Here is a 27664-nt window from a genome sequence, read left to right as displayed (position 1 = left end):
TGTCCGATGTCAACTTTATTTTCGACTTTGATTGATTCAAATCATACTAATCCAAGTGCATTACATTATAAGTACTTTTAGAACAGTTTAACACCCTTTATACCACTTCAGACTGAATTATTTACCATAAATAGACTTTTACATTAAAACATCATTAAGACTGAGATTTTACATTACAGGATGGCCTGAGAGTCACTGTAGGTCTCTTGAGCTTGATCTTAAGTTCTTTGTTGTTGTTCTTTCAGCTGTTCCCTGTTTGGGGTCACCACAGAGGATCATTGGCACAGGTTTTTTACGCCAGATGCCCTTCCTGATGCAACCCTCCCATTTTATCCGTGCTTGGGCTACAAGTTAGCTCCTTGCCCAGGAATTGACCCCAGGCTGCGGCAATGAGAGCACAGGGTCCTCCCACTGGACCACCAGGAGGCCTTTAAGTTTTTTACATTTTAAATACCCTTAAAGTTGGATTGCAATCTGTCTTATTAGGAAATTGCTTGCATAAATTCATTCATCTTCAGTAGCTGCTTTATCCTGGTCAGGTTCATGGTAGTACTGGTGCCTATCCTGGCAACACTGGTTGTTTTTGTGAGGTGAGGTGAATCTGGAGAACTTGGAGGAAACCTGTGGGATAAACATGCGAAACTACACCTAGACAGAATCTGGACATTGAATCTGGAGCTGGAGCTGTGAGGCAGCAATGCTGGTTGGTCTCCTCCATGCCATCGCTTGGATAAATACTTTTGCTAAACAAATATGTGCAAGCGTTTGCAAATGTAATAATAATTATGAGATAATGTAGTTATCTCATAATCTGGTGCAGGAACCAATAAAGCCCTCTGGCCATATACTGTATAGCCTTGTTATCACTTTCCATGCTGCATAAGCCACCAGTTTTCCCAGTATGAACTTTCCACTCTCTTTTTTTACACCAAAATGAGATTCTTCACTGCAACATCAACAGCCTCATAACTCCATATTTAATATTAAACCTGGGTCTGATTTGTAAATAAAGCCAAAAGGCAGTTTCCTCGGGTTTAATACTCACATTCCGAACTTCATCCCAGTTGCATAATGACAAAGAATTCATTCTTCCACAGCAGGATATGCAGAACTCAGACGACTGACACTGACCTTTTCTTAACTGGCTACAGATAGCTTTTTGTCATGTTGGAACACCAAGTGCATTTGGCGTTTTTCACACTTTGTCTGTTCTAGGTGACCTGTTTGGTTGGCGTTACTATAGGAATGATCCGTGATGTAACGTCTGGGGGATTTACTAAGCTCGCATTTTGTCACGGGTTAGAAATCGTTTTGCAAGTTTTATGCAGCGGGCTGTGAACGTTAAAGACACACTGGTACAGCATTGTGTTGATGTGTATAGCCTCGAAATATAAGTGGTGAACCAAAAATAGCCCACTCGGCTTGACTTACTGCTGGTAGACATTCTAGTGAAGTGGTAGCTTAGTTGTTAAGGTGTTGGACTACTGATTGAAAGGTTGTGAATTTAAATCCCAGGTCCACCAAGCTGCCACTGCTGGGCCCTGTAGCAAGGCTCTTAACCCTCAATTGCTCAGTTGTATGAATGATAAATGTAAGTCGCTCAATGGGCGTCTGCCAAATACCGTAAATGTAAGGACAAAAAACTGAAAATCCTCAAGGACATGTTCTGCCATGGTGCTCGCTACAGGTTACCTGGTCATAAGGTGTCTGCTATAATCCAGATTCCATGCTAAAAGTCTGTACAGATGGGAGAAACACTGACTCGAAGCATGTGCTGGAGGAAACACAAGCTAACATTTATCCTATTGGACAATATTAGCACAGGGATGTAATAAAAGCAATTTCTTGGGTAGCAGAAATCTGTTCAGCTGATGTAATATTTATTTCTTGCATGTATGTAGGTATGAGTACTGATTTTGCCCTACAAAATTCTGCTATGGTTTTTCGTTTAACTTGAAGCTTCATCCTTATTTACAATTGCTTACTGTTTAGCCCTGGAATTATGAACACTCATGAACAACCTTGAAATGGCTGTGACTGTAGCAAGAATCTTAAATAAGTGATGGAGTTTAGGGTGGCGCCTTAAAATGACAGTCTTGGAAGAACCCCAGACGCCTAATTCTATCATTAGGGACAGAGCCACAAGACCGTTTATGGTATAATAGGAATAATACAAAGTGATGGATTTAGGAGTTGGGATGTAGCCTTGATGAATATTCATTAGTTGTTAATGAGGCCACTTTTATTAGAAAGAGCAACGGCTAGATGTGGGATGTGGTAACTTAGTGGTTAAGGTGTTGTGGACTACTGAACAGAAGGTTGTGAGTTTGAATCCCAGGTCCACCAAGCTGCCGCTGCTGGGCCCCTAAGCAAGGCCCTTAACCATCACTTGCTCTGTTGTGATAAAAATGTAATGTGATAAAAATGTAAGTCGCTCTGGATGCCAAATGGATGAAATGAGCTAGATGTCAGTTGTTGAAACTAGAAAACTCTACTACTTGGGACAGGGTTTTAAAATTAAACATTAAATTATACATTAACTAGACAATATTCTGGATGCAGCCAAAATTTCATGAAAAGAACCCTAAAATGTGTGTATTTGGACACGGCCAAATGGCTAGCAATCTAATAAGTACACTATTCATGAATTCTACTATTTGGGGCAGAGCCATAATGTGCTAATAATAACTCTAGTCATGAATTCTTAAGTATTTCTTAACATTCTACTGTCAAATGAGATTCAAACATGAGTAAAAACCCAGACATGGGGGAAAAATATAAAACAAATAGTTCTTGTTCTTCTAGCAGCGATCTTCCCGTGCTGCTTAACTGGTCTTGCCATCTCTCAGGAAGTTAAGCATCAAGACTCCACTCTGTTCTGACACCTAGGTGCTGGAATGAACTTCCTCTAGATGTCATAACAGCTGAGTCACTGGTTGTCTTCAAACAACGGGTGAAGACCTACCTCTTCCTGAGTTTTGGTCTTGTGGTATTTTTACTCTGTGACCTAGTGAATCAGTATCGATGTATTCATTGATAAAGACTTCAAAACACTTTTGTACGTTGCTCTGGATAAAGGCGTCTTCCAAATGCCTTGAATGTAAATGTGTATATTTTGGGTAGAGTTTGCTTCCTGTTAGTGATGGCAATTGAAAAATATTTCAATTCCAAACAGTACAATACAGATCTCAGTGTAATGACACCATTTTAAGGACAAAGCTGGGGTCGTAAGTCTGTGTAAATAAAAAAAAAACAAGTATTTATTTTAACGTGAGGGTCACAATGTGAGAACAGTCACATTAGAACGTCATAGTTTGGATAAAAGCCTGATAAATATCACTCATATTTAATACAGGCATTAAAAGTTGTCCTGAATGTCTCAGAATGACTTTGACCTTTCTTAACTCATGCGTCCAGGCATAAAAAGTAAATAACATTTTACATTTTTTTTTTTACAACATTTACAAGACATTTTACACCATTTACATTTTACTTTGTACAACATGTGCGATAGAATTTCAGTAAAGCATTGTGTTACAGATAAGCACTGGATATCTGGTTGCCGAAATACTGCACGAATATCTCGGGATGACCTCTGTAGAACTGCCCGAGCAGTCGCCGCTTCTCTTTTACGGAAAGTTTGGGGTTCTCGTGAATGGTGCGGAGTAAAGCGATCAGCTCCTCTTTAGTGGTTGTCTGTACCGTCTGCATGTAAGTGGTCCTCGTAAGACGTTTACAGTAAGATGGACCTGAAGAAGGAAACAAATCTGCTGTTAATTTTCTCCTCAATAGTCATCTCAGTTCATTATTTAGGCACATGCAGGATTCGGTATGTTTGGAGTAAAAAGAAAAGGAAGGTAGAAATCCATCCCAATGTACTGTATATATACACTTTACTGCCAAAAGTTTTGGGACACCCCTCCAAATCATTGAATTCAGGGGTTGGACTTGGTCCCTTAGTTCCAGTGAAAGGAACTCTTAATGCTTCAGCATACCAAGACATTTTTGGACGATTTTATGCTCCCAACTTTATGGGAACAGTTTGGGGATGACCCCTTCCTGGTCAAACATGACTGCACACCAGTGCACAAAGCAAGGTCCATAAAGACATGGATGAGTGAGTTTGGTGTGGAGGAACTTGACTGGCCTGCACAACCAACCCGATAGAACACCTTTGAGATGAATTAGAGAAGAAACTTTGAGCCAGACCTTCTTGTCCAACATCAGTGCCTGACCTCACAAATGCGCTTCTAGAGAGGAATGGTCAAAAATTCCCATAAACACACTCCTAAACCTTGTGGAAAGCCTTCACTGAACAACTGAAGCTGTTATAGCTGCAAAGGGCGGACCAACTCCATATTACATTCATGTTCATGTAAAGGCAGACGTCCCAAAACTTTTGGCAATATAAGAGTATATGCCATTCAGCTGGAAACTAGGTATGCATTGATATTAGTATTTTTATGTAAAGAACAAAAACTAACAATCAGTAACAATAACAATGAAAAAAAAACCCAACATTTTATGCTAATCTTACTTAGAAAAAGTCTTAGTACACATTTTCTAAGTTCATATGATATGCAATGTTAAGTAAAGATTATGGGTCTGTTTTTAATTTATGCATGAAAGGATTTAGTTTAAAATATTTTGTTGTCTTCAAATAGTGACAATCTGTTTGTGTTTTCCTGACATCTGCTTTTATTTGCTTAAATGGGTAATGCATTATTAGAAAATTCCAGTTGTTAAAAAATGTAAAAAAAAAAAAAATAAAAAAAAAAATAAATAAATAAAATTGATCATACCAATAGACGACATCTAAATCTATACCAGACACCTGCCTGCCACCTGGTATTACTTTAATGTCATTTTTAAATGTCATTACATTAGACTTTGCCTCATATTTCAAGCTGCAAAGACACTGATGCGTGTTTTTTTTCTCTCATTTTACATAACAAGCATTTTGAGCAGCGTCCCAAAAGACAACCTAGGACGACTATTAACAAGACCGAAGAGAAGTGAACAAACATCTAGCATATATACACCATTCCAAAAAAAAAAATGCCACTGTTGCTGTATTGACCTTGTAAAGAGCAACTCTCCCTTATCACACTGACTGCTACCAACCAGGAAGGGTGAAGAATAACATGTGCTTCCTCTGAGACACATAAATCCAGACATCAGATCATTTCAAACTGCTGCTCTTGCGGCATCAAGGGGCTCAGTGGAAAGCACTAAAATCCCTCGTCCCCATGCAGTTAGCACACGTGATTGTTTACTGCTGCTCTGATTTAAAGAGTAAGGCCTCCCACTCGGACACAAGTTTGCTCTTATTTTCAGGATGCAAGTTTGTAAGAGCGTACATGATTCTATTGCACTGCTTGGCCACTTGCTTTTATCTATCTAGTATCCATTTTATCTATCTAGTATCCATTTTATCTATCTAGTACCCATTTTATCTATATAGTATCCATTTGATCTATCTAGTACCCATTTGATCTATCTAGTATCCATTTTATCTATCTAGTATCCATTTTATCTATCTAGTATCCATTTGATCTATCTAGTATCCATTTGATCTATCTAGTATCCATTTTATCTATCTAGTACCCATTTGATCTATCTAGTATCCATTTGATCTATCTAGTATCCATTTTATCTATCTAGTATCCATTTTATCTATCTAGTATCCATTTTATCTATATAGTATCCATTTGATCTATATAGTATCCATTTTATCTATCTAGTATCCATTTTATCTATCTAGTATCCATTTGATCTATCTAGTACCCATTTGATCTATCTAGTATCCATTTGATCTATCTAGTACCCATTTGATCTATCTAGTACCCATTTGATCTATCTAGTATCCATTTTATCTATCTAGTATCCATTTGATCTATATAGTATCCATTTTATCTATATAGTACCCATTTGATCTATCTAGTATCCATTTTATCTATCTAGTATCCATTTTATCTATCTAGTATCCATTTTATCTATCTAGTATCCATTTTATCTATCTAGTATCCATTTGATCTATATAGTATCCATTTTATCTATCTAGTATCCATTTTATCTATCTAGTATCCATTTTATCTATCTAGTATCCATTTGATCTATATAGTATCCATTTTATCTATCTAGTATTCATTTTATCTATCTAGTATCCATTTGATCTATATAGTATCCATTTTATCTATATAGTATCCATTTTATCTATATAGTATCCATTTTATCTATCTAGTATCCATTTTATCTATATAGTATCCATTTTATCTATATAGTATCCATTTGATCTATCTAGTATCCATTTTATCTATCTAGTATCCATTTGATCTATCTAGTATCCATTTTATCTATCTAGTATCCATTTTATCTATCTAGTATCCATTTTATCTATCTAGTATCCATTTGATCTATATAGTATCCATTTTATCTATCTAGTATCCATTTTATCTATCTAGTATCCATTTGATCTATATAGTATCCATTTTATCTATATAGTATCCATTTTATCTATCTAGTATCCATTTTATCTATCTAGTATCCATTTGATCTATATAGTATCCATTTTATCTATCTAGTATCCATTTTATCTATCTAGTATCCATTTGATCTATATAGTATCCATTTTATCTATCTAGTATCCATTTTATCTATCTAGTATCCATTTTATCTATCTAGTATCCATTTGATCTATATAGTATCCATTTGATCTATCTAGTATCCATTTTATCTATCTAGTATCCATTTGATCTATATAGTATCCATTTTATCTATCTAGTATCCATTTGATCTATATAGTATCCATTTTATCTATCTAGTATCCATTTTATCTATCTAGTATCCATTTTATCTATCTAGTATCCATTTTATCTATATAGTATCCATTTTATCTATCTAGTATCCATTTTATCTATATAGTATCCATTTTATCTATATACTATCCATTCATAGAGAGATAAGAGCAAGGAGTAGAGCAGCAACGGTTTAAAAGTAAAAAGTTTAGGAAAAAGTTTAGACCTGTACACTCCACACAACATGTCTATCTATCTATCTATCTATCTATCTATCTATCTATCTATCTATCTATCTATAGTCTTTATATATATATATATATATATATATATATATATAACTATATATAACTAATCTATATAACTATATATCTGTAGTCCTTCATATTTCAGGTATATCAAGTACATTATCGACTAATTGAAAATATAAGTAAATATAAGAATATTGTGATATATACACTACCAGTCAAAAGTTTGGACACATCTTCTAATTCCATGGTCTTTCCTGATGTTTATTTCTTTCTACATTGTAAAACAATGCTGAAGGCGGCCGAAATCCACAATAATGTCCTCTGAACAGTTGATATTGAGATATGTCTGCTACTGATGCTCTGTAAAGCCTTCATAACGCCTCTAATCTGAGGTGCTGTTAATTGGTGATTTCTGAGGCGGGTAACTCTAAATGAACTTCTCCTCTGCAGCAGAGGTCAGTTTTGGTCTTGCTTTCCTGGGATGGTCTTCATGTGAGCCAGTTTCATCATGGTGCTTGATGGGTTTTGCAAATGCACTTGACAATACTGTTCTTGCAAGAACTATTCCAGAACACCTGACCTTCGTGTCTTAAAATAACAACTGACTGTTGTTTGTTGTCATTACATATGGATTACTTAAGTCCATGCGTGTTATTTCATAGTGTTGAAATCTCCAGTATTGTTCTAGAATGTAGAAAATAAATCCCTAAACAAAAAAACATTGAATTAAAAGGTGTGTCCAAACTTTTGACTGGTCGTGTAAATATATAAGTAAATATAATATTGTGATACAGGGCCGGTTGGTGTAAATGAGACAGCAGAGCTATGTTTTCCCTTTCCTTCAAGAAAGGCGAAAAGATTTTGCCATCATCATCAACTGCCAAGGATTTTCGTCTTATCAAATCTCCTGAAGTGGATCATTTATTACGTTTTGAAAGCAGGAACAATAGCAGAACTAACAGAAAAAAATACATGTACAAGTAAAGTCTGGGGCTGATATCTTTCTAAAAAATGATATTAAAAATGCCCTCGGATGAGCAATTAGAAGTAAATAGATAAATAGAAAGCACACATTCCAATTAAAGTGGAAATTACACAATAGGACAAACTGTAAAATGAACCAGTTGGTTAACAACAAGAGCTGCTTTTCTTTGTGCCGTGTTTGCCTTTCATAAATAAACACAGCATAATTACACACATGAAAAACCTGCCTTTAGAAAATAAGGAAGTATGAACGATGCCATCTATCAGTCTTCCAACAAGTGTGTGTATGCATAGTTTAAGGTCTTTGCTACAAAGACAGCTTATTCTATAAGACCCTAATAATTTTGTATTAGCAAGTTACTGATATTTTTTTTATAAACTCTCCTATTCATCATTATAACCAGCTATCACTGCTAACACCTAGGATTAGCTGCAGAATCATTTAAAATATAAACAGATTCGATCATTTATAGCAGCCCTTATAAGCTTTAGAATAATCTTTTCAACCAGAGTGTGATCAGAAGTTGATTTTTCAGCAGCAGTGTGATTTATTTTTAACGCCGGTCGTTGGTGTGTCACTGACACGTATATTCAGAAAAGCTTTTATTCATTTTCATCCACTTACCTGGAACGACGTCAGGATCTTTGCCCCTGATGATGCTGGCGAGTTTATCACTAACAAGCTTGTGTAATGATACAGGAATCTGAGGAAACATTCACGGAGATATTCTTAATAATGGTCTTCTTACATTCGAGTCTTCATTTATGAAAATGCAGGAGCCTGATGTAACGTCACGGATGAACTAACCTCCAGAAATTTCCAAAGAAAGTGAACAGGAATATATATATGTAGCTCTAAAGCTAGGTCAAAACTCATTTTTTTGCCATATGGGCATTTCTGTGCATCTGATGTACGGCTAAATTAATTCTTTTATGTATTATTAATAATAGAGTAATCATTCCCAATAAACCCCACCGTAAACATCATGTTTAGATTCTCATAGCAGCATACCTTTCAATTAATTTCAGTGTGTTACATTCATATAAATTTCAGGACAAAGCATAGATAACATCTTTCTTAATGTAGAATGTGTGGCATTTCTAGCTCACACACGAGTTCACGAATTATTCAACTGCATGTACTCTTATCTGTTATATGCAATGCATTTCTAAAATGATTTTCCAAATACAAATACTGCTATATTTTTCCGTGGTGCAGGACGCTGCGAACTGTGTTTTGCTAAATTCCCTTACTTTAAACTGTTTCTGGTAATAAGATTGTCAGATTATCATATTTACACTGGGGTTTTAAATGCAATATGAATTAGATATCTTTTTTTAACAACTCCTGTAACTTCATCCACATATCTTTTCTTCTTGACATCAACTCTAGATATCTACACTGGTGACGAACACCAGGTCTCACTGCTATTGTCTCACTGCATGTGTACCTGATAGAACTGATGATGCATAAAGTATATTTGGAGTTATATCATTATAATAAACCACTGCGGCTTTCATTTCAAATTGCTGAGTTGTGATATACCTTGAGCTGCTTTCATTTTGCCAGTATGAAATAAATCCGAAATATATTTTGCTTTGTATATTAGTGTGTGCTGAATGAAATGAGAATCGCACTTTACCTTGAAAAGATCCAAGTGGTTGTCTATCATGAAAAGCACCAGAAGATCCACCTTCCCCTTGGCGAGCCTGGCACTGTACACGATAGCACTGGAGAACGCTCTCTTCACCGCCATCCTGTTCTCGATCTGAGGAACAAACAACAACCGTGGCATGCGGTCAGAATTTCTGACATTATCATGGCCTCTTTAGTGTATTTGTACAGCATGTGCATAAAAGCTTGCACGTTCTATCACTTTTCCATAATGTGGGCCACTTCCTATAGTGTAGTGTGGGAACAGGTTAATTAAATGATTTAAAATGCTGAGTCATTGTTATTGGCTTTGGGATCCCAAACCATTGAATGACGCAGTAGTTGAGCTAAAAATCCTTTTGCATAGACGCCTTTATCCAGAGTGGCTTACAGACGTGTTTTTGGGATCTCTATCAATGCGATCATCGATACCGTTTCACTAGGTCACAGACTAGAAACTCTATTGGGAGGTAATATTTTGCCTAAAGAAGGTCATTCACCAAAGGTCAGTTAGTCAGAGAAGAAATCAGAAGCCAGGGGTGGATCAGAAGGAGCTGAAGAAATATACAGCACAGATGAGAGAAACTATTTACAGGACAAGCTAAATATTTGTGACACAGATACACAATGCTGGGGATTTATAGAAGAGTGGCGAAAAACTGAAAAAAAAAACAAAAAAAAACAAATAAAACCCTAATACACAGACTCAGCAAACAGTTAAAGGGTTCTCTGGTCTGTTGGGAAACCAGTCACCATGAGAACCCCATGACCACAGTGAATCATGGAAGTGGTATTGCATCATCACCTAGAGAAGCTTTTCATCAGCAGGGACCATGAAATTCATCAGGGTTAAAGGGACCCAAGGCACACATCCAAGGCTACAGTGGAGTTGCTCAAAAACTAAGTCCTAAATGTGTCAGGATGGCTCAGTCAAAGCCCAGATCTCAACCTACTTCCAAAAACCAAGGGTTGAAAAACTAATAGATCAAATGTGACAGAAATGGAACAATTTTGGATTTGGAAAATGATCAGGATCCAGATGTGCTGATAGAGACATATCCCAGAAGACCTACAGCTGTATCTGCAGCCAAGGGTGGTTCTTCTAAGTATTGACCTTTGGGGGGGGGGGCGACTGTCTAAGCAACCGACATATGTTTCTGTCTGTTTTTCTGTCACAGTTAAAACAAAGATTTTGTTACTCTGACTGTAAAGCATAATGTACAACCACTGAACATCGACTACACTGTGCGGCACCGTCCCTTGTTAATGAATGTACTGTACATTCTTGTACTGTTTGCACATGCTCTTTTGAGGAACGTCGTTTCATTTTACTGTGTACTGTACCTGCTGTATATGGTTGAAATGACAATAAAAGCTTCTCGACTTTATTGGGATTTGTACCATTTTGATTTATACAATACAAGTCAAGTCAAGAAGCTTTTATTGGATAAATCAAATGGTACAAATCCAAATAAAGCACTTTGTTCTTGATTTAGATTTGTACCATTTGATTTATGCAATAAAAGCTTCTTGACTTCGTATAAGTCATCTTCGTATCGTGTGAATCAAATGGTACAAATCCAAATAGAGTACACTTCTATTCCAGGTTAAATGTGGTAAAAGTTCAGGGGGTGAATACTTATGCAAGGCACGGCATAGGACGTGATTCCTGGTGATTGCTATCAGTCTGTCTGAGTTGCTATTGATGTTGATTGAGTCTGGACTTTGACAATATCAATGTGTTTGTCTTCTAACAAGCAACAAATGATCTTTTAATGCATTGGTTCTGAAGCCCTACAACAGCATAGGTTTTTTTTTTTTAACATTCATACACCAAAATGCAGGGAGTTAAAGCCCAGATTTATTGTGTAACACATGCCACATTATTATCTCTGTGCAACATGCATCTTTTTTGTTGCGATCATCACATGTCCTCTGTTTTGCGTTCTGTTACACACGTACTGCACTTTATTCTTGCGATGTTTGGTTCAGCTGCCTTTCAGGATCAATGATGCATCTATCTCCTAAATCTAAAGCCTCACTGGGTTGCTATATATTCATTTCCATGCCTGTGTACAATACGCCTTTTGTAGATATTGTGTAGCAGCTTGCATCCTGGTTTGAGAAGTAATTTTCCAATTTTTTGGCAACAGATGCCATTTTACTATTTCCAGCCTAAAAAAAGAGACAGAGCTGAATCATAAGATGAATGATGAGGGCATTTTTCTGTTTGATGGACCGGTTGCTTAGCAGTGGGTGTTAAAGTCAGTCTGGATCCCAGACTACACTGTCTCACAGTTCTCATTATTATAATAAAACATGGATTGTGGCGGGACGTGTAGTGCTTTATTTAATACGTAGTATTATCTATCCACCTGTTTTCTTATCCAATACAGGGTCACAAGGAGCCTGGAATCTATCCCAGGAGTGTCCCTGGCTGGTGTGGAAACCGATCACAATACACACAATTTAGAGATGCCAGTCAGCGTGCATGTCTTTGGACTGGGGGATGAAACTGGGATACCTGGAGGAAACCCCTGAAGCACAGGGAGAACATGGAAGCTCCATACACAGAATGGGGCAGGAATTGAAGCCCCAACCCCAGAGGTGTGTGGCAAATGTGCTAACCAATAAGCCATCTCACGTGTTTGTTGTTATTCCACTAGTACGGTGTATATTATACATGTACAAACATTACTGCACTGTAATAGAAAACCATTATGACCTTTCACCTATTTAACAGATATCATATCCTGTCACCAAATATAATCAAAACTGTTAGAAAACTAATTGTTTGACAAGTGTGTCCCAGATCTCCTGGTAAACAAACACACCTGATTGTACAATAATGGCCAACGGCACACTGGTACATTATCCAAGTGTGTATTAAGACAGTAAGAATTGTTCTGTCTCACCTCTTTGTGCAGCTTGATTTCATTTGGCTGTGCAGCGAAAGCCATGAAGCGGAGGAGTCTGCGGAGTTCCTCTCTGCTCCGGGAGTCCTGGAGCTTTAGACAGAGCTGCAGGGCCTCCAGAGCCTGCTCCTGCTTCCCATTAACTACAAACACACATACACAGACACACACACAGCCTCAGAAAAGCACTCACTGTGGCTATATTGGCTATAGATAACGCAAACAGACTGGCCAAATGGATCACTTAGGTCTTTAAACGACCTCACACACACGGCACAAGGAAATAAATATGGCAAACAAACGCAGAGGAGCTTTGCCGGAGAGGATCGAGTAAATCCTGGCCATTATATGATTAGCTGAAGCAGATGTTCTATACTAGACTCTGGACATGTTGGACACTCTGTGTAAACGCTCTCTATCCACTTGACTAGCACAGAGAAATACATTTTATTTATTGCTATAATACTATAGTTTATTGTGAAAAAAATATAGTTAGAGATTTATTTATTGAGAATTTGATTGAATTTCTGATAATGTTATGTGTATTATATAAAATCACTCTATTATATATCAAACCAAGGCTACAGTAAGGGTGTGAACTCATTCTGGAATGACATAAGGCACATCTGTATCATACTGGCTCGAGCTTTCCTTCCTCACTTAGTAATTCAGGAAAGGCTCATTTCACTGATTCTTGGGTCTGGGATTAGTACTCCATATTTTATAAAGACAGTCTCGTACTTCTCCCTTTGCTTTCCTGATCTCCACGGCTGTCTTTTCCTTCCGTTCGTCCCTCCTGCCCTCTCTCTCTCTCTCTCACACACACTCTCTCTCTCTCTCTCTCTCTCTACTACATTTACTTACTCTCACTCACTTTCACTAACCACTTCCAAGCAACACCTTGTGTGAATCAGGAATACACTCTGGACAGAAAACTAGTCCATCACAAAGCACCATTCACACACACATTCACACACTCTCATCTCATTTTAACCAATGTTTTGGAGAGTTTGGATGAAACAGAGGCATCAAAACAACCTGCTCGCTATGCATCATCAAAACTACTACGTTTGATCCATCTGTAATAAAGTAATAACACATATCACAGGTCAGAGTTTACTTCAGGAATCATGAAGAAGTAATGAGAGAGACAGACAGAGACAGAGAGAGAGAGAGAGAGAGAGAGAGAGAGAGAGAGAGATGTACAGTGCCAAAGGAAATAAGATAGCTAAAAACAGCTGTATGTGTGGTACCAATAAATAGACCCCTGTATCATGTCTGGTCCTGCACTTCCCACAACTTTTGCTCAATACACATGTTTTTCCAAATCACGTCAGCCATATTAGAAATCCTGAGACCCCCTCCTTCGGTCTTACCTAACAGTTCTGAGATGCCGCTGTGTATATCGAAGACGTGGTTGCTAAACAGTGGAGGGTAGTCCGTCTGGCCATAGTGTTGGATGAGAATGCTATAGAGGAGACGTTTATATTGTGCTGTATCCTCTGGACATTTAGCAAGCCCTCGGCTCACCTCGACTACCAACTGATCGGGGAGGAACTCCAGACAGTCCACAGCTGCTGAGAGCCAGGCATCGGCACTAGAGAATAAAAACACAACAACTGGTTAATAAAGAGGACAGAAAGGATCACAAGCATGAACACATGGTTGTACTCTTGACCTTCAGACCGTCAGCCATGTGGCAGGAGAAATCGCACAGCCTGAGGGCTGAGGCTTTCAAACAGAGCTCTTTATATAATGACCAGCCTCCATTTGTCTGGACACAATATCTCAGCAGTACGCACGCAACGAGTTTGTATTCTGCATTCGCTTGAGAGCCCACATATCCCCGATTCCTCACGGAAAATACATTCAGACCGCACCTCTAGGTTTAATTACATCTGGTTTGTTACATTTAAAGAAAATGGGGGAAAATTCTCAGGTGAAAGAGTGGAGGGACATTTGGTCATGATAAGATTTAATTAGTAATAATTAATTATATAAATATAAATAATATAACAATTTGTGAAGTATAGAATGACCCACACCCTGTATATAAGTAAGTATTTCATTCCTTGCAATTTGCCAACAATGGAAATGTTTAACTCATTATAAATGGAAGTAGAGCTTTTTATCCGTTTATTGTTACATTTAATGTAGTGGAGCAGCCATGAAACTGGGCCTGTTATCCCGGATGAGGATAGGTTCCCTTTTGTGTCTGATTCCTTTCAGGGTTTCTTCCTCGTTTTGTCTCAGGGATTTTTTCCTTGCCGTCGTTTCCTCAGGCTTGCTCATTTGGCATAAATATAAATTTAATTTGTTCTGTAAAGCTGCTTTGAGACGATGTCCATTGTTAAAAGCGCTATACAAATAAAATTGGATTGATTTATCACTTATTAGTGTCCTCTCTTTTTCTCTTTATTAAAGAAATAAGACAATAAATATAGCTTCCTACAGAGAAACTGGAAAGCCGTCTTTCCTAAAGACTCTGACTGCTCCAAAGCACTGCTACTGGAAATGCTAAGAAAACATCACCATACTGACAATGACTAATGTTTAATATTTTTTGGAGCGTCCGTCAAAGATCAGAAACCTGTAAAGATACAATAGAGTATAAAAATGAAGCACATTAATATAAAGCTCTGATTTGAATTAAAGTCGGTTCTGGTGTCTGAGCTGCTGTTGGACCTTGTGACCAATTACATAGGAAAATTTAACAGTACTGTCCTTTAAATTAATTATGCATTAATTAAGTAAGAATTCTTAAAGATTTATTGTTATTAATTATTAATTGTTATTAAAAAAACTTCTATTAATAGTAGTAGTGATATTGTAATAGTTTATCATATTTGTTGTAATATTCTTCAAATGTAATAATAAATAATAACATAATTTTTATATTTAAAAAAATCCAAAATAAAATGTAATAATCTTCTGGTGTGTCCAGTCGTGTTTTTTTTCTGAAGTATTTATTATACCCTTAAAGGTTTCCTTTAAGAACAGGTTTCCTGTTCAGAAGAAGCACAAGATGATGAAGAAACATATAAAAAAAGAAAAAGATGAAGATTATTAAGAATTTTAAAGATTAGGAGGACACATACTGAGCTTCACTGAAGGCTTTGAGGATTTCTCGGTCCACATAGTTGCTGGTGTAGAGAAGATCTGGGTCGCTGTCCATACCGTGCAGTGATGGACGGGGACTCTCCTTTCCTTCAAGAAGACTCTCTAGTAAAGGCAACTCGATCAGCTGCAGTAATCTCAGTGTTGCCTGCTGCTGCCAGACCTCATCCACCACTGTAACGGAGAGGGACACGGGATATAAAAAGCCTTATACGTCCTTTCAGAGGTTTTTTTTTCTACTGGGAAATAATAAACATTACACTAAATCTAGGTGTGTAGTACTTACACTCCTGCGACAGACCCAGGTTCATCAGCTGGGGTGTGATGGTAGTGTTTGAGTACAGGTTCCCTAAAACGTCCTCCAGAGATTTATCTGTTTTGACCGGCGAGGTGTTTGAATACTCCTGTTCCTCTTCCCTGAGTGGGTGGAAACGTTTGATTAGATTAGAATCAGCTCAGAATGTTGAATAAGAGGAACTAAATTGAGTCCAATAAACGTGACATGAAGTGACATGCTCTACATAACATTTTTCTTCTTCATCAAGTAGCTATATGAGGGCAGTATTCTGGGCCACTGATGAAAAGTTGTTGGGTTCAAATCCCAAATATATTTTTACCAGAGGCCAAAATTTCAGATCCCACTCCACAGTGGTGGGTAAAGACTCATATAACTTGGAGAAAAATATTCTTTAAAATATCCCAAAAAACAAATTTTTTTACACGTATGTTTCTATCTCCAAAGGAAATGTTCATATCAAACCCATTTCTGCTCTCTGTGATGCCCCAAGTGCTTGTTTATAAGTCTATACAGTGTGAAGGTGTTTATCTTCAACCACTAAAATTCTGTGTGAGGTTATCCATCAGAGGAAAAAACACATATCTCACACTGAAAGCCAACACAGTCCTGACTAGTTTTATATCAGACTTGCGGCTATAAAATAATTCATTTGTTCACACTGATGACCCATAAGTCGATTTCCGTCCCATATTGGTCAAAGGGGTTAAACTATATCAGATAGATCCAGTTTAAAAATGTATAAAAGGAGATACAGAGTATATCTTGGGAACACTGGGCATAAGGTGGGAACAGATCCTGAAGAAGACACTAGTTCATCACAGGACACTGTAAACACACACTTTCACATCTAGGGGCAATTTATCATGGCCAGTCCACTTACTGGACTGTTTTGAAAGGTGGATGAAAACCATAGACCCTGGAGGTATCTGTGCTGTGAGAGGATGAACTTTTTCACTCAATTCTCCAGTGAACAGCTGATAACCTCAACGAGATAGACTAAAATGAATAACTAGAACGAATTTCTTGGCTATGCAATTGCACATTTGGACCATATAGTACAGTTATAGAAGGTCAATCATTTCTAATCATATTATCTGGTGTCACCCAGCTGAGGATGGGTTCCTCTCAAGGTTTTCTTATCGTTATCTCAGGGAGTTTTGTCCTTGCTACTGTCCCCTCTCTAAATTTATATCCTGACATTATATATTTCTACAAAGCTGCTTTGTCCATTGTTAAACGTGCTATACAAATCAAACTGAATTGAAAGCTTAAAAAAATTACCAACCATCAGCTTTTTTAGATGTATGTAATATTGAAATGTATTATTATTGTAGAATATTATTCCTCATTTGAAATTGAAATCTAGCTGAATATCCTGTTCTCATTTCATTTGCTCCCTTGAGGCAGTGTAATATAATTGCTACCGTCTTCTCATTCAGATTCAGTCAGTTTGCTCATCTATAATTTAGATATTCAACTCTAATACTCTAGTAATTATTTGTATATAGTTTCAGTAATAGACAATGTCGCAAAGCGGCTTTGTATAAATCTAAAAATTATTCAGAATAAAAATTAGGGGAATTTTTTTTTTATTTTACTCAAATTTGACGATGGTATGAAAAAACTCCCTGAGATGATATGAGGAAGAAACCATGAGAGGAACTAGACTCAAAAGGGAACCCATCCTCATCTGGGTGACAGTGGATAGCGTGATTGTGTGTGATCGATTCCTTTCTTTAACCTTCATTCTAGTTTCAACATAAAGTCTTTTCTGTCGAGGTTATCAAATGATTAATGATTGAGACTTGAGTGCAAAACTGATTGTAGTAACAGAAGTCCAAAGCCCTCTAAGCAGTCCATGACCTCTAAGTGGACTATCCACAGCTGTCCCATGTATCTCCAGGCTGGAGACAACCCTCAGCGGCAGTGAACAGCCGCCAAATAGATAAGACTCCAACCAGAAGTAGGGCATAAGAATAAATACGGAGATAATATATAACCTACTTATGTCCATTAGGATAATGGAATTACATAATTAGGACAATATTATAGAAGCTAACTGTTTTAAATAAAACCGTACACGTAGAATGTGTTTCTTGGTCACGTCTTCATTTTTTTTTTTACACTTATTGGCTTGTTTTAAAAAAACAAAATAGCTCTTTAAGATGTATACTAGTCAAATAAATCATTCAGTTCTACTGTCTGTCCAGTTCTACTGCCCTCTAAGACGAACCCAAATACCTTTTCGGTGGAGCGGTCCTGTTGATGGCCGGCGATTCATACGTGTGTTCGATCGTACTCTTGCTAGCACTCGTATTCAGAAACCTGTACAAACTACAGCTGCTGTCCTCAAACTTAGCGTGCCTCTTGTCTTTCCCGAACACCTTAGTATCCACCGCCTCGAACACCCGTGAGTCCATGAGCGCCTGACACAGGCGCACTGCCTTGAAACGAGGCACCTCATCGTCGCCACAGAACTTGTTCTGGATGATGTGAGCCAACACCACATCCACAGCCTCAGAGCCCAGGAAGCAGTTGTGGTAGGATTTCAAGTTATGGCGTCGTCTCTTGACCTCCACCTGCGCCTGCAGGTTGTTAATGATGCTGCTCCAGATAAAGGTGGCGCGGAACGGCTTCCCGGCCATCTGATGTGGAAAGAAAATGAAATATACTTAATTATTTCTTTGAATAACTAAATGAATTATTCTTTTTCTTAATAAAATATTCGATCATGTATAGATCTCATTTGAAAAATAGTCAAGAAATAGGAATAACAGTAGCAGTCCTTATGAATAAACATTAGCTAGCATTGATCTAGCTAGCTAGCTTTCTGTAATACTTATTACCACAAAAGCGTAGCTCATTTAACTCCCTAACTTTAATACTTAGCAAAACAACTTTAAATGTTTTTTTTTTTGCACTGATCAGATAATTAAATAAACCCCAAGTACTTTAATAGACTTCTAGACATTTCCTTAAAGAAATGGATCTTTCCAACTTTTTTTCCTCAATGCAGAAACATAATTTGTCACAAATTAACTGTAACAGATGAGGCAGGAAAAGTTTTTCCCATGATTTATACTCAGTAGTGCGGCACTGGGATACAGACAGCTTTATAAGAATTTTCGGCTCCAGTATAAAGATCGTTTGTAGCCAAAGTCAATATTGAGAAAGCCATACAAATCATAGCAGGGCAGCTAATCATTTCTCACAAGCTACATTTCCTCTCTGGACTGGGACACGGAGCTCTGAAGGTGTGTACGGTCCCTCAGAGATCTCCCGCCCTCATCTCTTAGAGGAGAAGCTAGAGTCCCACAATCTCTTTACACATGCAGATTGAATTCCCTTTCTGCGACCCTCCCAGCGAACACCCACTCATTAAAGGAAGCTTCTGACAAAACTGGGCTGCAAGACAAAGGAGGTTCTCCAGATCAGTACCACATGTGGGAAAAGAAGCAAAACTGTGTCTGAGAGCTTGCTGAAGCACAGAGAATGAATATGCTCCGCTTTGTTTAAGAACCAATTACTTCAATAAAGATGATGGTTTATTACAGTTGAAATCTGATGAAGGGTTATGAAATGAACGATGACGTCAAATCCCGTAACGTTTTAAACAAGAGAGACGTCACGGATAAATGTGATAAAAATCCAGTTGTTTAGGGCTGACAGCACTGATCGGAGGTCTAAGCAGACAGTGGGTGTCGGGAGATTACTTTCTTTCCTTCCTTCTAAATTGCTTCCTGCTAATGGAGCAATGTCATATTTGTATATTACTGAAGATTTACTTGCAGAGCAAACCTGTAGATTCGTAAACCTTCCACACAATACGATAAGATTTCAATTTCTAAGAGAAAATGTGATCCTTGAGAATGAATTAAATGTGTTAAGATACAATACAGCGATTTAATCTGATTCGATAGCCTTCAAATGATATGTAATCAGCTTTGTTCAGAATCTGGGGTATGCCACTTGTTGATTTCTAAATCATTATGATATAGAGAAGGACTGTTTAGAGTTAAGCGCCTATTATGTTTAAAAATATGATTTATTTTTATATGTATTACAAACATAAAAACGATTTATAACCATTGCCTCCATAGACATGTCTTTCCTTTTCAAGACGTTTATCCAATACTACTTACAGCTGAGTTCAAGGATCTCAGGGATTCCCGGAAATGTTGAGATTTAAAACATATTATTTTAATTATCTCACTCTATTGTCTCCTATACTGTATATTACTTGGCATAAATACAAACAGTTCTAAAGCCCAAAAGACTCCAAAAAAAGCCCCCACATTACTGGTACCAATTATAAAATATTATTGACACCATCCCAACTAGAGATAGCTCTATACCACGTTTTTAATTTTTCATTCCATCCGAGATTTTCTCTGTGTTTGCAATTATACACAAGTAGCTAAAATACTATAATTATAATCTATACACATCATTAACTCAAACCAAACAAACAAAAAAAAAAATCAAGTCTCATTATATCTAAATTTATAAATATTCTACAGTTCCAAATAATATCCAAAAACCCCTTTTTCAGTGACCGGTATCATTAACATTTCATCAATCGAAACCATTTCTACTAACAGCACCTTGACTGAAGCGTCTGCAGTGTTACCCCCCCCTGGGGTCACCCTCAGGTGAGAATGCCACTCCTCAGTCACAGGCAACACACATTGTTGTGTTTGTCCAACAAGGCAGTAAATAATCACTGAGGGGTTTGTTCCCATGATGACCCTTGACAAGACGGTGTGACGGGAAAACAAAGCTTTTCCACAACAAAACCCTACAGTAACAGTAACACACAGGCGATGGTGACCAGGAGAGAGAAGAAGCCAGAATATCTGGCATCATTTCAAGCAGAGACAGGTGTGACTGATATTTCCTTAGGGGCAGACGCTAAAGAAGAGTTATTTGGTTCTGTTTGAATTCTCTCTCTCTCTCTCTCACACACACACACACACACACAAGCTTGAGTACATGCTGTAAAACTTAAAACCCTGTTATAGCAACCAATTTCAGATTCAAACCACAAAGACTGTACTAATAAACAGAACAGCAGCTCAGACATCATCTCAATTATTTTGCATTATATCTACATACAGATGTTCACACACACACACACTTGCTCTCCCCGAGCCACTTTACACTTACTTAATCCAGCATCATTATTCAAACAAAAAATGAATTTTACCATTATATCATGTGTATAATTATATCCTCACTGACACACACAGGCGCGCGCGCGCGCGCTCATACGCACGCACAGTCGTACATACCTGCAAAGCCTCGAGCTAAAAAATAAATGACTAAAACAGCAGAAAAAGCTAGACTTAAGCTCTAAACATTAGCTCCTTAATCATTAAAAGCAGCATATTGTGCTGGAGGTTATATTACCTGGAGGTCGGTTCATGACACACACACACACACTCGCCTGTAATTCCGAACCGATTCACTAACAGAAAGCAACGCGCGCGTCGCTCACACACACTCTGACCCCTCCCACTCGCACATTAGACACGCCCTCAAGTCGAGATTTGCATAATAATAGACCAACACACTACAGAGCCGTCGAAACTTTTTTAGCTTTAATATTGTCAGACAGTTTCAATGACTTCAGCTTTCGGTTTCTTTCAGTAACGTTTAAAAGTAAATAAATAAAAATCTAAACATAAAAGAGCAGACTGGTTTGAGGAGATCTCATGGTTTTATGGTGTGACTGCAGTTGTATAAGGTTCAGTTAACAGGAAAAACATTCAGAGACAAACATAAGTAAGATTTATATTTTGTGAAGGTTGCGGCATTAGATTACTGAACGGAAGTTTGAACCCCAGGTCCACTACGCTGCTACTGCTGGACCCTTGAGCAAGGCCCTTAACCCCTATGGGCCCTTGAGCAAGGCCCTTAACCTTACAATTGTTCTAACCCTAACGCTAACCCTGGATAAGAGCATCTGTCGAATACCAGAAATGTAAATAAATCAGTGTGTTGTCAAGGTCAGTGCGTAATTTGTGCCAGATCTCATTTTTTTCCCCATTACATTTATTAAATTAGCACATGATTTATTCAAAGCGACGTACAAATATGAAATACAAGCTAAGCAATATATTAAACAGAGGAGAATATACGTAGCGTTACTCTACAATATTTTTAACTGAGTGCCAGAGGAGCGAAGTGCGCAGGGTAGAGGTGTAAGAGCTAATGCAAGTGCAGTTTTTCACCCCGAACTTTTGCCACAAAGTTGGAAGCAGACAATTCCATAAGTTATCTTTGTATGCTGTGGTATAACACTGTAACTAACCTGTTCCAGAATGATAAATACCCCTGTGCACAAAATGAGGTCATAAAGACAAGGTTTGCCATTATTGGAGTGGAAGAACTTCAGTGTCCTGCACAAATCCATGATCTCAACCCCAATGAACACCTTTGGGATGAACTGGAATGCATAATAGATGCCAGGACTTTACATTCAAGCTCAACATCAGTGCATGACCTCACTAATGTTCTTGGGGATGAATGGACACAAAGACTTGTTCCAAAATATAGTGGACAACCATCCAAAAGAGCGGAGGTAACTCTAAGAGTTACGTTATGACCAAATCTGGAATGGGAATTTTACATGGGGAACTAGTGAACACATTCAAATGAGATATACGACATAACCTTTATTAATTCAATGAGAAGGAGCTAAATACAACCACCCAAGGTGAGGCTCGGACCCTGTAATTAAAAATTATTTTAACGTTGCAACATAGGGAGGAGACTATCATTCAAATGACTGTGTTGTGGAGTAATCAGGATAATTAGACCAGCTAAAAACACGTTGCTGTCATTGTTATCAGTGTTTTTGCTGTTATATTTTGGTTTAAAGGACATTTTGTAAAATCCAGTGTTATGTGTGGAAATGGCTGAGGTTGTGTGTATATATTATAAATCAGCACTAAATAACAGCACTTCACTGTAACGATCTGGTTGCGATCCCTCATTGTTCTGTGGTCCTCATAAAAAGTCTGTAGGTCTGCGATGGCATTCAACACTATTACATAAAGCACTTGAAGGGTTGTTGTGTCTATATGCACCGGGACCTTTTTCTCTCTCTGCCCACTTGCTCCTTGGTGTTTCAGTGCCTCATGTTTTACAAATTAAGCCCTGGTCATGGCCTCTCAGTCTCCAAAGAAGGCATTTCATGACATTTGTAGTCATAAAATAAATGTCACTGCCTGAATATTACAAATTAGAAGATCCTGAAGCAGTTCTGATGATACAAAAGGCATACAAAGCTATCCGAACTGCTATCTGTACTGGATCAGTCTTCTTCAATCCATTTCACAGGACAACAGTGTCATACTTCAGATTATAGCTTCTAATATACCGGCATCCACAGGCATTTTATGTCAATTATAAATAGAAGAGAGCATGTTGCAACAATGTGATTTTTAGACAAATGTTTTTCGCCTTTACAGCTAGGTTTCTCCAGCTCTAATCTTTCATTTCCTTTATACTGAATGCGTCCATGTGCTTCTCTTGACCAAAACCTGTCAGCTCATCAACAGCTCATCATTTCAGGACAGTGGGCGTTAAAGCAGAAAAATATTCACATGAGAATAAAAAGTGCATACTCCCAAATGACTGAGCATTTTAGTGTGATGCAGAGAAGCTTTATTCTGCCCGCGTTCACTTTCCGCCCTGTCCTAGTCAACCACATGGTAGCAGAAGCAAACTTGTTGCACTACCTCCACTTCTACAGGAAGTTGTTGGGAGTTTCACGAGGTCATTCGCACCTCTGGAGTGCATAAAACAACAAATGCGAGTGAGAGCAAATATCTCTGGGAACAATGCTAACAAGCCTAAGTACCATCTCAACATCGCTGCGACAATTTCCTTTGACAATACTCAAGTTTTAACACATTCCTTTCGCCATTTTGCAGTTACTGGCTGAAAGAATAGTTACACACATCGCCTATGACCCCAAATCTGTCTGTTTAGCTATATTTTGTTTCCAATGCAATGCCATTTTTACCCAAAATCTGGTCTATAAATATTCCCATTTCTCTGTATGACTGGTACACACCGGAATGGAATGCCATTTCCTCAGAAGCACGATGTGACAGTTCACAGGACTACATAAAGTGTAAATACAGGACAATGGAATGTCCAGCAACTACACAAAATGGTGCACGCTAGCTAGGAACAGTATTGAATGTAATAAACTAGTTGACTGGAAATATTGACTCTATACTACAATACGATATTAGCGAAATGTGTCCCATAGCAGCATAATAGCATTGTCTCATAAGATATTGCAAGTGCAAACCTTTATATACTCGCTTATAATGAGTAAATAGACAGATTCATCAAACAGCAGGAATAGTATACAGTATGTTTATAAACTGAGGTTAACTATAACGTCCACTTGTTCTTTGTGAAATGGGATCATTACAACACTCAGATACACAGCTACAAATTTTTCATGATTTCTTTGTCGTTCCTTTTGTTCAGGTTAATCTTCAGTCTAAGGATGTGCTTCCTTTTAGTCGACCAAAAAGGCAGTGCCTACGTAACGGAGTGATAACATACAGCACGACTTTCATGTTTGACCAAGAAGCATGTGATCGCGAACGACAACAGACTCGTGTTAAGAAACCAGGGCACCGAAAAGCACAAAAGCATTTTCCTATTTACAATATGCTCCTGGAAGATAATACACACACATGGTCTATGAAGACAGAAGTGTCAAACAAGATCACATACGGCACTGTAAACAGCGTGAAAAGCCTGTGTGTTCGGGATAATGAAGCGAAGTCGAGGGGGGAGAAGACAGTCGGACGGGGGAGGGACGGGATGATTTTTCACTTCTTTCTTCTAAACAAGGTGCTTTGTTGAGGATTTCAAGGAAAGGAGGCTGAGTAAATTTGCCTTTCAATGCAGCGGTGCTGTTTCTCACCCGGGGGGGGGGTTCCATTTATCAGCTGAGCTTAAAGTTCTTCCCTCTGTCCACTGTGTAGAGAGCTTTAGCATTTCATTATACACTACTGTGCGTGATCAGGACAGTTTCACGAACATTTCAGAGCATACAGTCCCTGAATTATTTATTTTTTGAAAAGTAATCTTATCCATATACAGTGTACAAAATATATAGTAAACTTGTTAAGCCTAGAGATAAAACACTCACAGACAATGCTAGCTAGCATTAACAGTAAAATATAAATATGTGGTGTGGTTATCAAACTTATCATTTTTCAGATAAGTTCTCACATCCAACTAACTCCTATTAATAGACGTCTCTTGACCGACTGCTTCGTTCCATTTCCAGGTCAGTAATATGAGGTCATTTAAATAACAAGGCCGAAAATATTGTGTTCACAACCGAAAGGGTATCGATACAACGATCTATAGCAAACGTCCATATTAACACAACTTTTTATTCTCTCAGTGAATCACTAGGCCAGTTGTTGTTTGATGTACTGGATTATGAAGACATTATAAAGACAGGTTTGCCCAGTATATCTAACATTAGAATGGTCCAGCATTACTCTACAGGCATTATTTTTTTATTATTTACACTTACCATTAAGCAGCAAATGAAATCAGCATTTAGTGAATGGAGGATCAATCCTTCGGAACATATCATATATTTTACAGAAAAAGAAAAACAAGTGCTGGAGAAACACCTTTCTTCAACCGGATAACCTGATCACGTGACTAAAAACTGGTTCCACAGCTCTCCTTTTCTTTCTCTGAAGGAATGAGTGCAATGGCATTGTTATGTAAAAAACAGTTCCCTGTGTTTAGCGAGTTTGCTAGGTCATATCACATCACTCATCAGTGCAACTTATTACGGTTTCATCACGGCACCTGTCTGGAACTGGCACCATCATAACTGGTTTTTGTTTCCTTACTCTGGCTTTTTTTTTTTTTTAATCAGAAGCTTTAACATTCTTTAACCTCTATGTTGTCCTCTGAGAGAGGTTTATCAGCTCAGTGCTAAGAAGTCTTGTTTGGCATTTCATATGGCATCGAAGCAAGGGTGGTGCGAATTAATGAAGGCTAAGGAAGCTTTCCTAGCCATTATAGTACAATTAAATTCATTCATTTGGGAGTAATGTTGATTAAATTGAAATGGAATGAAATTGAATCTGCCATGTAAGGCATCAAGAGTTTTAGAGACAAAATGATGCCATTTTGTTAAATGTTTTTCATTGTTTTGCTCCAAAAAAAAATGTTAAGCGGTGACAGTCCAGAGCTGAGGCCAGAGAGCAGACAAGCAGGAAAGACCTACAGCTAGCTGCCATGCATCGTCACAGAGCTGCTGTATATACTGAATTTCTACCTGAATTTGTAGACTTGGACACGCCCTTGACTTTTTCATTGTCTGTACCGCTTATCCGATCTATACTCGGGTCACGGGGAGCCTGTGCCTATCTCAGGCGTCATCGGGCATCAAGGCAGGATCCACCCTGGACGGAGTGCACCCTTGACTTAATACTGACATTTTGATTAAATATTGAAAACATAGTCGCAGGTGAATCTCAGATGACTACCTCATCTCATATATACATTTATGTCAACTACTGTACACAGTTTTATTGAAAAATCTACCGGAGGACTCAACCTTTATTAGTTCACCATCTGTCACCACAAAACTCAATCAGGAAACTGAATGCTTAGAGTCTGATGTTCTAAACTCTTGATAAAGCAGCACCATTAAAAATGAATAAATAACAGAGCAGCAAAAACTAGCATTCGTCTCTTATGCTGATCATACGTGTGCCCTAAAACAGACAACATTAAATGGCATCAAATTGGTAGCATTACAAACTGCCTGGAAGGAAAGCGTCCTGAGTTGCTAGATCAGCAAATTTCTCCATCTTACTAGATGACAAAATGAATCCTATTTGACAGTAGGATGTTAAACTAGAAACAAGACCACCATAGAAGTCATTTTTCCAATGATAAAATTAAAAATAAAATCGTTTATTCCTATCCATCAGGCTGAACTAATTCCACTAATTACCTCTACAAAATCATCCACATTTCCTCAGAGACATTTCCAGAAGCAATAGATCCCGTTATAAAAAAAAATACTCAACACCTCCCCTCCCACTACACTATAAGGACCAAAGAATGTGGACACCTTAACATCAGACTCCTTCCTACATGCTTGGTATATTCCAAAACCTTCCTTTGTTGCTATACCAGACTCGAACTTTTCTGAAAAGGATTTTTTGGAATCTAGCCACGATGACAGTTCAGCCACAAGGTTAATAATTAGGTCAGGCACTGATTTAGGGTGAGAAGGTCTGGGAAAAACAAACAATCAGAATCTCTAAAGGTGATCCTAAAGGTGTTCAGTGAGGTGGAGGTCAGGGCTCTGTGTAGAACACTTCGATCCAACCATGGCAAACTGTCTCAACTGAACATGCTCCGTTAATGGAACAGGTTTGGACCTCGGAGTTTCAGTGAAAGGAAACTGTAATGCAACAGTATACAGACATTCTAGTAGTAGCAGTGAAAGTCCATATTAAGAAAATGAAACATATAAATCAAAATGGAACTATGAACTGAATGACAAATGCAGGCCATCCAGTATCCAAAACCACATAAGCAAGTGTACCTGTGATGCAAAACAAATTTAT

The 27664-nt window shown here is 37.9% G+C and overlaps 1 protein-coding gene across 3 annotated transcripts; it reads right to left on the bottom strand.

The window, feature by feature from the left end:
- Positions 1 to 3242: 3242 nt before the first annotated feature.
- On the bottom strand, positions 3243 to 25735 carry depdc7a (DEP domain containing 7, paralog a). 3 transcript variants are annotated; one of them, XM_058386880.1, is made up of 9 exons: positions 25597 to 25735; positions 18258 to 18661; positions 16005 to 16135; positions 15700 to 15892; positions 13978 to 14198; positions 12602 to 12744; positions 9676 to 9801; positions 8658 to 8736; positions 3243 to 3749 (listed from the first exon to the last, which is right to left on the bottom strand). In XM_058386880.1, the coding sequence occupies exons 1-9, from the start codon at positions 25657 to 25659 to the stop codon at positions 3535 to 3537; spliced, it is 1575 nt and encodes a 524-aa protein (XP_058242863.1). In that variant the 5' UTR covers positions 25660 to 25735; the 3' UTR covers positions 3243 to 3534. The 3 variants fall into 3 exon arrangements, with proteins under 3 accessions (XP_058242863.1, XP_058242864.1, XP_058242865.1); XM_058386881.1 differs by lacking the exon at positions 25597 to 25735 and adding an exon at positions 21426 to 21525; XM_058386882.1 differs by lacking the exon at positions 25597 to 25735 and adding an exon at positions 21308 to 21421.
- Between the last annotated feature and the right edge of the window lie 1929 nt (positions 25736 to 27664).

The sequence above is a fragment of the Hemibagrus wyckioides genome, linkage group LG04 (assembly GCF_019097595.1).
Source record: "Hemibagrus wyckioides isolate EC202008001 linkage group LG04, SWU_Hwy_1.0, whole genome shotgun sequence".
Classification (NCBI taxonomy): domain Eukaryota; kingdom Metazoa; phylum Chordata; class Actinopteri; order Siluriformes; family Bagridae; genus Hemibagrus; species Hemibagrus wyckioides.
This window is presented reverse-complemented; position numbering and strand designations above follow the sequence as displayed.

Excerpts from the sequence above, each read along its gene's own strand:
- depdc7a (XM_058386880.1), bottom strand. The coding sequence starts at position 25,659 with ATGATATGTTCCGAAGGATTGATCCTCCATTCACTAAATGCTGATTTC. Across the intron at positions 14,199-15,699 it reads AAAGCCTTCAGTGAAGCTCA|TGCCGATGCCTGGCTCTCAG; the intron begins GTATGTGTCCTC and ends TTTATTCTCTAG. Across the intron at positions 3,750-8,657 it reads AGATCCTGACGTCGTTCCAG|GTCCATCTTACTGTAAACGT; the intron begins GTAAGTGGATGA and ends TTCCTTCTTCAG.